General features: G+C 42.7%; 1 protein-coding gene across 3 annotated transcripts in view; it reads left to right on the top strand.

Annotated features, from left to right (window-relative positions):
- The window catches only part of PLCB1 (phospholipase C beta 1), a 426,994-nt gene that overhangs the window by 118,621 nt on the left and 294,464 nt on the right, over positions 1-13,909 (top strand). For all 3 annotated transcript variants that reach the window (XM_088665570.1, XM_060272415.2, XM_088665571.1), the window contains exon 3: positions 3,646-3,720. In XM_088665570.1, coding sequence (XP_088521696.1) covers positions 3,646-3,720 — 75 coding nt within the window. The remainder of the gene's footprint in view (positions 1-3,645; positions 3,721-13,909) is intronic.

Raw genomic sequence — 13,909 nt, forward strand, 5'->3', positions numbered from 1 at the left:
AGAAATAAGGAGCGATTTTGATAGGTTTGTTATGTGATAAACTATTTCAAGTGAACACGAGCTTGAATACATCATAATCAAAGGTTGGGGGAATGTTTGGCCTTCCACATGTTGCTGAACTACAACTCTCATCACCCTTGTGTATGCTTGCAGGTGCTGATGCGAGTTGTAGTTCAGTCAACATTTGGAAGAAGGGCATGGGTCCTCCATATATGGTATAAAGAGATAATTGTGAATTGTGTGATACCTAGTACGTTCCCATCATATATTTTGACTCACCAGGTAGGGCAAAGTTACTGTGGTAGCTTCCCAGCAGGTGGGTTGGTGTTGCTTACTGGGAGAGAGGGGCAAGGCTTGACTCCAGCAGTGCCATTCTACTGTGCCACCCCCCCCACTGCCTCTCTCCCTCCTGGTCATTGGCAGCAACCCACTTGCCAGGAAGCCAGTGTAGCACCTCTGCCACACCTGGCAAGCCATTTCTAGATTCATGTGTGGTCCTCTTGGCATTCAAGCATATCACACTGTAACAGAGATTCTACAGGGGTGCAGGTTGTGGGCAAATACATGTTATTTATTGGGCATGGTTTGATAACGATTGTGTTCAATGTAGAAGAAAAACTTAGGAAGTGATTTAATTTTGTTTGGAGAGCTAATCTAAGGAAAGTTCCTGTCCCCGTTCTGAAATTCAGTACTCATAAATAGCTGATGAGACATAAGGAGACCTTTATTAAAGAATATTGTTTGGAATTGACACAAGCATTGGAGACTCGTGAGAACACAAATTTTTGGAAATTGGTGACTGATACGGAATGCCACTCTTCTCCAAAATATGAGTGTCACATTGTGGTACTATGTAGGAGGAATTTTTTGTACAGCGGTCTAATGATCTAATTATTCTTAATGAGTTTTAAGGGGGAACATTCAGTCTGTGCCCATGTATTATATTGAGACAGATCATTGATTCCTCTCTGAAGTCCGTTTACTTTTCCTGGTAGTGGGTAGTTTTTGACTGCCTGAAGTCCTGTTTAAGTGGAGCTGCTGAACCTGGAATATTTTGCATGCAAAGCATCTGCTGTGCCACTGAGCAATGGTCCCTGCTTGCTTTCTGTCCCCTTTCCCCATATAATATATAAATCCACTAATCTGTATATCAAATTAGTTTCAAAAGCTACCTCCAAACATGGCATATCAGTTTCCTTCCCACCCCTAGCCCCCAAAATTGTTAACAGTATTGATAAGGGGGAAAGTATGCTCATTTGTGGGGTCCTATGCAGCTATGTGGATTTCTCATTAATTCAGTAGCTTTCCAAGGATCAGAGATAGATTTAAATCTAACATGTTGTGGTATACTGTAATAATCCAGCATTGGCAGTGTTTATGCAACTGAGCAACTTTTATGGTAATACAGACAATTAGTGCAGCTTATTTGCTCTAAATACAAATCGTATCCACAGGAGAAACACAGTAGATGCTGCCAAGTCTCATAAAACTTGCTTGCCTGTGGCTCATGAAGTAGAGCGCTAAGTAGTTGAGAAGGACACACTGGTGATGTAAGATGGATACGTGCCGTGTGATGTATATCTGCTTCCACTCTTAGCTGTTTCTATTTCTTCCAGCCCATGTAGAACAGGTGTTTGTGTATCTATCATGAGCTGCGGACGTACACACAGTGAAGTGGGGAGGGGTACAAAACAAAACAAATATGGGGTAAAATAAAGCCATAACTGCATTGAGTGATTCCTTCAGTAGCACCTTAAAGACCAACTAAGTTTTGTTTTTTTTTGGCATGAGCTTTCGTGTGCATGCACACTTCATCAGATACACTGAAACAGAAGCCACCAGACCCTTATGTATATTCAGAGGGTGGGGGTGATGGGAATGGGTGATGGGCTGATAGGAGTGGTAAACCTGTTGATGACTGTTAACGACTGTTAATGACTGCAATTGGTCTTGCGGGGGAAAAGCAAGGGCTGAGGTGCTAAGGAAAGCTTGATCATGTATAATGAGATAAGAATCCTATGTCTTTGTTCATTCCAGGTGGCTCCATGGTTTTAAGCTTGCTAATGAGTTGCAATTCAGCAACTTCTCTTTCCAGTCTGTTTCTGAAATTTTTCTGTAATAAAACAGCTGCTTTGAGATCTTGTATAGAATGTCCTGGGAGATTGAAGTGTTGTCCTACTGGTTTCTCTGTCTTGTGGTTCCTGATGTCAGATTTGTGTCCATTTATCCTTTGGCGTAGGGTTTGGCTTTGATTGATAACGGACTATAGGTTTGTCATGGGCATAAGGGCATGGATTTGAAGACTGAGCAGCCCGATTGCTGGTCAGTTCTCTGGCAGACTAGTAAGGGTTTGCCTAATGATAGGGTTCATCATGCCATAAACAATTCCCAGTGAGGCATTTGCAGTCAACCTGGTAGTGGGTGCTATGTCCCAACAACCCTTGAGCTGGGCTTCTGGATGGAGCATGTCACACCTTAATGATGATGATGATGACGACGACGGCAACAACAACAACCATTTATTATTTATAACCCACCCATCTGGCTGGGTTTCCCCAGCCACTCTGGGTGGCTTCCAACCGAATATTAAAAACACAATACAACATTAAACATTAAAAACTTCCCTAAACAGGGCTGCCTTCAGGTGTCTTTTAAAAGTAAGATAATTGCTTATTGCCTTGACATCTGAGGGGAGGACATTCCACAGGGCCGGCACCACTACTGAGAAGGCCCTCTGCCTGGTTCCCTGTAACCTCACTTCTCGCAGTGAGGGAACTGCCAGAAGGCCCTCGGCGCTGGACCTTAGTGTCTGGGCTGAACAATGGGGGTGGAGACGCTCCTTCAGGTATACAGGACCGAGGCCATGAGCTATACCATAAAGGGCTTCCCCATTGGGATGCAGCCAGATGCCTCTCTCCTCCCTTCTAAGGACCCAGCTCAATGTGTTTGCTGCCATTGCAAAGTTGTGACATAGTAGAAAGGGAGATAGGTGGAAACCTCGCAGAACCTAGGCCAATCTGTGGGTAATATTCTTCCATGGTCATGAGAAACAGGGACTGATCCATGTCCATAACAATGCTGCTGGTGGAATTTTCCTCTAAAGGAGATTCCTCTTCACTTAACCATTTACTTATAAGTAGTGGGTAGGTGGAGAAGCCTCAAAGGAGAAAACTGGGTGAAGGGCGGAAGCCGATGTGGGCCTCCTTGTTACACTCCCGGTGTGGACTTGACCAGAAAAGTCTCCAGTCAAGTCCACCCCTAGGCTCCACCCAGGGGAGCCAGAGAGCTGGCTTTGATTGGTTCGCTGGTGGAGGAGGCCCTGCCCCCTCGTGACTGCACCATAGTGTAGAGGAGGATCATGGCAGTCAGGGATGGAAAAGTGAACCTGGACTTTTCCTTGATGCCACTAGCTTCCAAGTCTGCAGCTCAAGTAGGTCTCCTGGTCTCTAAAAAGCAAAATCTTACCATGATTTGGGAAGACTCACAATGATGGGCCAGTGGTATAAGACAGCTTTCTTTCTTCCTTTATTTTAATTTAGAGTGGGAATGCTTGTAAAGACCTTCATATGGAAAACTGCAGTGTAAATGATGGAATGACCTAATGCAGCAAAACACATCTCCCCTCTCCCCTTCTTGTCTCATCAGGTGCAGGAATCGGAGCTGCTGGATATCAGCCTTGTCAAAGATGCTCGATGCGGGAAACATGCCAGAGCGCCTAAGGTAGGTCACATGGGGAGGCCAAAGATTCTCCCCTGCTGCTTTGCCAGATTGTGCTTCGGAAAAATTCCCCGTGGGACACATGTTGTTCCTAAATGATGTCTCTCCAACCACATATGTGTCTTTGCATAACTGTAGCATATCCTTACTTATAATGATAGCCCCAAGGTGCTTAATTAAGGGCTCTCTGGGAGAGGCAAGCATGCAATTTGAACTTCGTCTTGTACATTGACGGAAAGTCTATTATGTGGAACTTTTTGGATGCCATTGTGGAAGTGACTGTGTTGTGAAGCAAGTACATAATTTCACTTTAGTTTCGAGTGGCTACATCCTCGATTGTTGAATCGGAACTGTAATGTTAATTATGAAGTGCTCCTTTTTAATAAACATTTAATAGATAGCGTAAGTAACTCATCATGTTTGCTAGAGACGCCTACATTAAGTTTTTCTATTTTCTGCATCTGTAAATTGGATGAAAAAGCTGCATTGTTGAACTGAATGTACCTTCTAGATAATGGCTGTATTTCATTTTCAACATTTCATTAATGATCACACAAGTATGCAATCCAAATTCAAAGCTATGCTTGGTGGCACTTGAGGATTTTTCACCCATCTCACCAGCTATGCTTTATGGGAGCAAGTTGCCATCCTTGGCCTTTCTCGGTGTTTTTAATAAAAAAATAGGCAGCTGCCATGTGCAGGTAATTGTGTGCTTGGATGTATCATGTGACTATGGAATTGCTTTTTTCTAAAGCATTTCAAAGTTTCTTCCTAAGGGCCCATTTCAATGCCAGAAACTTTCCAAAAGGCTAGAATTGTAATTGAAAACCTATGGTAGCAATTCGTGACATGCACATAAATATAAAATTAGTGCTCCCTGATTATTGGCTTTATGAAGAACAGCATGAGAACATTAACAATGGATAGAACATTATTTTAAAAAGCAGCTCCCCCCTTCTTTCTCTCTCTTTTTCTCTTTCCTTTTTGAGAGAAGTGTTCCTGTATCAAAAAGTATATGTGGCTTTCACTAAGGTGCACATACAGTTATTTGCTCAGTGGGGTTTTGCTTTTGTTAAGCTGCATAAATGCTTTCCTTGCTGTTCCACCAGTCAGTGGCAAGCAACTTTCATTGCAAGCTGTTTGCAAAGAAGAAAAGCGGCCTTTCTTTGCCTGGGGATGGCATGCCTTACCTATGTGTGTGAGCTTGCCTGTTGCTTTGAGGTGAAAGGGTACCTTAGTAATGTGATAATGTGTTGGAAAATCAGTTAAAATATGTTTTGTGCAGAGCATGGTTAATTGTGCAGTGAACCTTCTAGTAACAACTGAAAAGATCTGTGGCTTAAATGACTCCACCTTTTCCCTCTTGAATTCCATCTTGGAACACCTATGTGATACTACCCCGCTGCTTTCCTTCCAATCCCTCCTCCAAACACAACTTTTTGATGAAGCCTTCAACACAACTCCTTAGTCCCTATCTTCTAATGATGTTGCGCTTAGGTATATCCTCATTTCCCCTCCCTCCCTCCTGGTACGCCTCCTTCCTGCAACTCCTGCAGCCAAGGTCCGACTGATACCAGGCAGGTGCTCTCACTGTACTCTTTTAGGCAACTGCTCAAAACTTTTTCCGTTAGGGCCAGCCCATCTGAACACATAGAAGCTGCATGTGATTTACTTCCTTTTAACCACTGCTGACTTTAATTATCTTTTGAATACTCTTAAATACCTGCTTTTAACTGTGTTTTATCAATCATTTTAATGTTCTGTTGTATATTTTTGTAAACTGTTTAGAAGCTCTCTTACCATCATGTGGTTTATAATATATAATAACAAATTCAATTAAAAAAAACACACACACTCCTTTTCCTTTCAAACAGAGTTTGAGCCTTAGTGCAACTTACTATTCAGTAACTGGATGTTGGTTCCTTCTGGGCCTGGCATGCAAAAAGAATTGCCTTACGCTTTGCCTTGACTGTCCTCAAGTAGAGATGGGAAGGCCTGGAAAAAAACCCGGAAAAATGGGGGGCGGGACAGGTTTTATCCCATTCCCCCCCCCAAGCCATTTTTTTAGAAGTCCTTGAGAAAAATGACAAAGAGGAAGAAGAAATGGAAAATGATAGCAGTAGTTCAGAAAATGAGATAGAATAAACTGCATGTATATGTTGTGTCTTCTGTTTGTTTGTTTTTTAAAGCACTACTCAAAGGGTAGACCTTCTATGGAGCTTAAATATTGAGGTGGACCTTGACGTTATTTGCTGTTGGTGCTAAGGGGCAAATCTGATTATTATTTATTTTGATGGTTTCTTGCTTTTTTGTTGCTTTTGAGGGAAAGGGGGGCGTTTACCTGTATTATTGCAAGCATAATACTTTTATATATATGCACTGTGTTTCACGCAATTTGTAAAACTACTGCGATAGCTGTCAAGTTTTCCCTTTTCTCGTGAGGAAGCCTATTCAGCATAAGGGAATTTCCCTTTAAAAAGGGGAGAACTTTTACATCTCTAGTGCGAACACAGCAAAACAACACAGGAGGCAGCAGTTACAAGTTATTGGTCTCTGCAGCCACAGCAGGCGCTGTGATTCTCCAGTGGTTTGACTTCACCCCTGGAGGCACACTCCATTGTCTCTCAAGACAGATGGATGCCAACAACTCCCCCCCCCCTCCGTCCGCAGCAACCTCCTTTGTCAAATTTTAGATTGCAATATTACTGAGTCAGGGACCTGTCATTATTTTTATTGTTGCTGTTTCACTTTAAAGCAGTCTTCTCAAACTGGTATGCTCCATATAGTTTTGACCACAGCTCTCATCATCCCAGGCCACGTCCCTGGCTGTGCTGATGGACTGTGATGGAAGCTGGAGTTGAAAACATGTGGAGAGCCACCAGGATGGGAAAGGCTAATTGCACAATGTATCTTTCTTGCTGCCATACTTCACAATGCAGGGTTACTCCAAGCTGAGATCTTTAGCTAAGCCTTTTCAGGGTAAAAAGGTATCTCCCATTGGCTTCCATTGTGTATTGTTTTTATCATCACTTAACACTCGTGGCGATGGAGGCTTTTGAAAGATAGATGACATTTAAAGCAAAAATACAAAACAGAACTGCCTAGCCATTGGCGGTTTTTGCATCCTTCCAGAAAGCATCCCCATGAGATGTAAGCCCACTGTGAAAGAAGCAGCAGTTGTCATTGAGCTGTGTGTGGCATGGACTAGTGCAGGATTGACCCAAGACATTTTGCTGCCTGGGGCAAAAGTTTTAGTACTCATGGTGCCCTTACTTACCAGATTGGTAGCCTCAATTTTAAAGATGCCACCCTCAATTTTAAATATGCCAGTCATGAGTGGATTTTTGCAGCTGTGCCTCAATAGTTATTTGATGTCTGTCAGTACATATTAATTATCTGCAGAGTCTCTCCTTTAGCTAAACATCCATCTCACAATCTCTGTAGAGCCAGTCCCAAGCCAGTTACAATATTTCCATTGGTTTCAATTGCATTCTGAATACTGTACACCACTTGGGCATAGCTGTCAAGTCCCGGTTAAAAAAATAAGGGATCAGCAGCGCCGGCACTGGAAGTGGCTTCTACGCATGTCCAGACAAAAGAGAAATTCTGCAGTAACAGAAGGAAAATCAGAAAGATGGGGCATGAAGATCTAGTTTACACAGGGATGGTCAACTTTCTGTACCAATGATGCTCTTCCATGCAAAAAAGATTCTCTTCAAAATGAAAACTAGCATGCAAGGGCGATGGATTCTGGCATTCTTTCTCACATGCTACATTTCTTTGTGCTGGGGTGTTTACTTTATGGAAGGGAGTTCCATCATGTGACCCCCTACCTGTCCCCAGAAACAGGTTGACAGCCTCCTGTGATGAAAAAGTTGGTTTTGCTGCACAGGTTGGTTTAACAAGTGTTTCTTTTTCTTTTTCTCCTCTTGCCAGCAAATGGTTAAAGAACAGCAGCCTCTGATTGGCCATGGTTCCAGGAGGGAGAGTTTAAAAGGAGAGGATTTGAAGACAGCTTGTGGAGGTGGGGTTGGAATTGAGGTTGGAGAGGCTGAGAGATTGGTAGGGTGACAGGTTAGGAGTCAGGTTGAGGTGTAAAGAGTGAAAGGGAAAAAGAATTGGTTCTGGAAAAGAACTTCCATTATGAGCGTATTGTGAAGGACAGAGTGTGATGTCCTGTAGGAAGAATAGACTCGAATTTTACTGGGAGGCAGAGGTTGAGCCAGGAGAAGTAGGAGCTGGAAAGGAACAGCCTATTTGGGACTCAATCTAGTCTGGACCTCACAAAGGTCCCCCCACAGGATAATCTGGGATAGTTTATTTAAACAAAAGAAAAAAATTGAGTAAATGGTTGTTCAGTGAGGTGGGAGCAATTTATCTAAGTGAGAGCGGGCCCAATGGTGTGAGAGGAAAAAGTGTCATTGTGCCCGTCACACCTCCATGAAAATTAGCCCATATGCATCTTGCTAACATTGACAATTTAGTGAAAAGATCAATTTGTAGTAGCATATTCACAATATGAAAAATGTAATCTAAAAAGCTACCCTTTGTGGTTCTGTTTCTTGTCGCAGAGTGTTACACGAGGAAGGGATAATTATTTCTCCATAAAACCTTTGTCTCCATATTAATTTCAACCTCACTCCCACCCACCTCACCCTGCATGTAAAATAGATGGTGGAAGTTTGTTTTTGCATTATGGATAGCTGATCTAACCGTGAACCGTATTAAAAAATATATTTTCCAGAGACACTGATGAGACAGCTCTCTTCTTAAAATGCTGTTCGCAACTGCATTTTCAAAACTGGTTTTTAGTAGTCCTTTAAGAATGTTAGTTGGCCAAATGTCAGGTTACTTTGAATGTCATAACGTTTGATTTTCTAAAAGGTTCTGCTTCTACAATTATGTGATAAGTGGAAATATTAGCTGCTTTCAAAAATAAAATTAGATTTCTGGTTCTCGGGTCTCTCAGCAGAAGCTGAGAAGGATGAGCCTATAGATTGAACCTTAGGAAATAAATAAAAATGCTGAAATGCTTTGCTTATGAGATATAATTCAGTCACCCTCCCCCAGTTCAGGGTTGACTTTAAAAAGAACGCAATCACAAAAAAAATTGCCCTGAGAATAAAATTGCTTACTATGAGTTGTGTTTGTGCTAAAGCAGTCTGTAAGTTTTGCTGTGACTTTTCCCCTTAGAAAATGGGTACTTGCAGATGCCTCTGGTGGGTTTGTGGAAACATAAAAGTTCTGTCTCTCTCTGTTTCTGTGTACCACATTTTAAGGATATTGACAAGCTGGAGGAGGGCAGCCAATGTGATAAAGGCATAGCTGCCAAGTCTCCCATTTTTCGTGGGAAACCCCCGTATTTTAAACCGTTTCCCACTGGCAGCCCGGATTGGGAAAAATCCCGTAAATCCCCCGGATTTCCTACCTGCCAGGGAGGCTCCATTTTGGGTCCTGGCGCCGCCCGATTTCCGGTGCCCAGACATGGGCAGAGAGGCACCGGAAGTTGCTTCTACGCATGTCCGGACATGCATAGAAGCGACTTCCGGTGCCGCGCCACTGCTGATCCCACATTTTTCAGCGGGAGACTTGGCAGCTATGGATAAAGAGTCTGGAAGCCAAGCCCTATGAGGAATGGTTGAGGGAATTGGATCTGTTTATCCTGAGAGGAGATATGATATCAAATATCTAAAGGGCTGTCACATGAAGGGTGGAGCAAGCTTGCTTTCTTGTGCTCTGGAGGCTAGGGTCCTATTCAATGGCTTCAAGTTACAAGAAAGGAGATTCCCGCTCATCATCAGGAAGAACGTTCTGACAGTAAGAGCTGCTCAACAGTGGAAGAGACTCCCATGAGATGTGGTGGATTCTCCTTCCTTGGAGGCTTTAAAGCAGAGGTTGGGTGGCCACCTGTCATGTATGATCAATGATTCCTGCATTGCAGGGGGTTGAACTCCAGGTAACTCTTGGGGTCCCTTCCAACTCTACAGTTCTATAACACCCACCCTCTTCTGAAGATCTTTGAAGAGAGTGATAGAAGATTATATTGTAAGGACTTGAATATCCATGTGCTAACTGTGGCAACACTGGGCTACTGTACTTTACCTTTTACCTTCCATATAAGCTGCACTCTCTCCTGCCACCAGGCCACAGAATATCCTGGGAATAAGGTGTAGCTGGGGTTTATCCAGGGCTCGTTTGTTGGTACTTGGGGGTGGGAATGGGCACATTAGCACAGTGAAAAGCAGTAGCTCATGACCTATTCTTTTATCTTGCAACACTAGAAATGATATAGCATATTAGCAGTTAGCAAATGGAAATTCAAATTAACATGAGTGCTTAACATCCCGAAGTTTCACACAACAGTTTCTATGGAAACTAGAATCTTTATATAGCTCTGAGGATTTTGCTAACAAGCTGAAATAGTGGCATTAGTTGGGTGTAGGGCACATTCCCCATGGTGAACATTCATTTTTAAATGTGCTATGCATTTTATTATTACTGCTCAGTAGTCATACATATTTCAGCAGGAAAGGCTTTAAAAAGAAAAAGAAAACCATGCATTGTTTTCTTGAGCCATATGCAAAGTAGAAGATATTAAAAACATTTAATTTCTCCAAACATTCTGAAAGGATAGGGGAGAGATCATGGATGTAGGCAGGGTTAACCGCCCCCTCCATCAAGTGAATAAATAAAAATACTTAACTTGCTGACCAATCACATCACAGGTAGCTCAGTTCTGCCCCCCCCCATAAATCCTGGCTATGCCCATGGGAGAGATATTAAGCATAGGTAAAGTTTCTTTTCAATAGTTTTGCTGCTGCTGGTGATGATAATTTTACTAAAAAATCTGTCCTTCGCCATAAGGTCCAGGTTGGGGTATTGTAATGGTGTAGCTGGCTTCCTCACGAGTAACTCCAAACCCTGTACTTGGTTTATACCGGGTTTTATTATATACATATGTACAAGACAGAGCATCAAAAGACATGACTGTACTAATCCGATTCAGAACTCGGAAGTGCCTCCCTTCGTAACTTCCGCCAACATAGCCCCCTGGGCACGTTGAACCTCCTCCGTTGGTCCCTCCTCTTTTTCCCCTCCTCTGTTGGGGTGAGGGTGCTGGTGGAACACCTTCTCCACTAGAGCTGCTCGGTTGAGGGACCGGCGCTGTAGCTCCTGGAGCCTCCCCCTCTTGAGTGCTTTGGTCCACCCTCTGCAACTCTCCCTCTGGAGCTCTCGCCTCCCCAACATCCCTAAAGGTCTGCACCTCCTTCTTAGCCCCAGTCCCACCTTCCAGAGGAAGCTGCCAGGTGCTAGGCTCTGGGAGGGTCCGAGAGCCCTCTCTCCGATCCACCAGGCTCTCTGCTGACCCCTGGTGGTCCCCTGACTGGTATTCACATAGCAAAACAACAAATAATGCAATAAAAATATCAGTAGTATATAGTGGTGGTGGGGGGGGGTAAGCCTGGTAAGCAAGGTGGAGAGTTCAAAAACTATTTTTCCTCAGAGTCTCTGCAAAAAAGGGCTTTAAAACCCTCTGTCTTGCTTACAGGGCTCTGGGATGGTCATGGAAGTGTTCACTGGGTCTCAAGGGGCCATTTTGAGAGCTCAGTTCGGGGGGGGGGTGTTGTGTGTGTTCTTCTGCCGTTGCACAATTTTGTCTTTACATGCAGCCCCCAGGAACATAATCCTCATGCAAGCAGCGCTAATGTATGTTGGGCGGAGGAAATAGGTACACAATTGCTTACTGAAGCTTTGTAGGTGGCCCCTACAACACACACACAGCACACAACTGTTAATTGATTAATTTATCTCATAAAAATTATTCACCACTTGATTGTAAAAAAGCTCAAATATAAAATAGTAAAATCAATAAAAAATTACAACCCTACTTTATAACATAGAAAAGTTAGATTCCTAAAACAGATTAAGATTACCTCAACTTTCTAAGCCTTTGGGTGGGCTTGTCTAAACAGGTATTTTTTTAGCAGTTGCTGAAAAGAGAATAGTGAAGGGGCCCGCTTGATGTCAGTAGGCTCAAATGTATACTTCTTGCTTATTGTTTGTGCTGTTTATTTTAATTTCTTGTATTTTTTAAATGTGATTTAGAAAATCTCAGTGAAAGTATTTTGAAAATGGGAACACACTCCCATCTTACAAAACTAGCAGATCTTTCACACGCCCTAACAAAGTAGTCTTTATATCAGCTTTGCTAATTAGGGGAGCAAATTTTAATCAGCAAGTGAAACATTTAGTTGTTTTAGTCTCCTTATTGATGGAAATAAGCAAGTCTGCAGTGTAAACATATCATATGAGAACAGAAATTTAGCAATGAGGGAATTGTGGTTTTCTCATTTTTGAACTTAGTGAACATGCATGATGGTCTTTAACTTTTAATTAGAAAGGATTGCATACAATCACGATAACCTTCTAAAAATACCAGCACTTAAAAGAACAGCCCTCTGGCATGTCAGTGAAGAATACCCAGCTTTGCATTTCGGTGAGATTAGGCTTGAGTGGTTTCTTTCATTTGCCACAATTTCTGTTTTTATCTTCAGATAAATTTATGGTTTTTTTTGTTTTGTTTTTGTTTTTTAGTTGCAAAGCGAGAAAAAAATTAGAAATTCTTTAAGTGACCTGTACCAAAGTTATCTACTACAGCCAATAATAAAGTATAGATTATATTCAAAGCATGGGAAACATGGGATCTGATTTTGCTTCTTGAATAATGGCACATCTTCAGTGGAGTCTTTCTCTCAGGAGCATTTTGTATTGGTGGGGGGAGACAGAACGTTCTCCTTGTGTAGAACATAAAATGACCCCCCCCCCCAAAAAAAAATTTGCAGTGGTTTTTCTTGTGTACAAATGATTTATGTCCCGCAACATCTTTGCCAAGTGTGTGTCAGGGGTTGTATCTAATTAAGTTCTACTCAGAGTAGACACTTTGTAATTAATGGACCCAAATTAGTCATGCCAATCAGTTTCAGCGGGTCTGCCCTGAGTGGGTCTAGCACAGGAAACAATCCCAGGATGCTACAATTATATTCTTCTCTGCTGGATGTAATGCTGAACAATTTTTGAAAAAGTAGAAGCGGCCGGTGTCTTAGTGGAGCATTGTCCTGGCTCCCAGTTGTTGAAGAACAAAAACTTGAATGATTCTTTGCCAAGTGTGCTAATGCTTAGATTAGTGCCCTACATTTGCAAATCACTCATCTAAGGCACAACAGGCAGTACATCTGACACTGACACAACCCTTGCCATCCTATATGGGGAAGGCTCAACTTAATTCATCAAACAGTTCTGTTCCTTAGCAAGCAATCTTGCACTCTGTCTTGGAGGTGGGATTTTCTCCAACCATTCATGCCTCCTTCCTTGGGCGCCTCTGGGACCTAGGCGATGGAGGGAATGTCTCTACCCCCTCTGGAGAAAGAGAGCTAGACCCAGCATCTGGCATGAGAGACACTGTTGAGGTGTCAGAGACAGGCTTCAACAGTTGTGGTTAGGAAAGCAAAGCTGAAGATGGAGGGAGGCCTCTTGGCTCATGGTGTGGGGATTGATGAGATGAGAGAACAGGTTGAGGGACACACATATCTGGTCCAGCCTCCAGGGTCTTCACTATTAGGCTCCCCCAGGTCAGGAAGAGACCTTCCCATCACGCTGGAACCAACCATCAATCTACATCATCCTGACTTGGCATATGATTTTAATAGAAAATATAGTCTCCAAGACCTTCATAGTTCATTCTGTGTATCCTTGGCAGCTATTAACAATAACCATTTGGTACTACTGTACAGAGAGAGGGAAGGAGGGCAGGAGAAAGTGAGAAAGACCAAATACTAATAGCTGACTAGTTTAATTTTTTTCTTTGGTAGTCTAAGCAATTCCTATTGGTAAATCAGTTGCCTTCCCGATATGCCTATCCCTTTAAAAGGCTCATTTGTAACTGGTTGCAAAAACAACGAGGAAATGTTCAGGAAAATGCAAGCTAATGACCCATCCTTTACTGAATGACCTGAAAATATCAGCTTGTTCTGAACTACATGCATTCATGCCCAGGAACGTAAATAAAAACATTCTTAAATTCATCTTCGCAGCCAACACAGGACTTTGTGAATAGAAGCCAAGTGAGGCTGTGCATCTTAATGTGGGTTTCTCCACAGCATGAAGGAAGTTTGTCCTTGGAAGAAACAAGGAC

The sequence above is a fragment of the Zootoca vivipara genome, chromosome 3, assembly GCF_965207765.1.
Source record: "Zootoca vivipara chromosome 3, rZooViv2.hap1.1, whole genome shotgun sequence".
Taxonomy (NCBI): domain Eukaryota; kingdom Metazoa; phylum Chordata; class Lepidosauria; order Squamata; family Lacertidae; genus Zootoca; species Zootoca vivipara.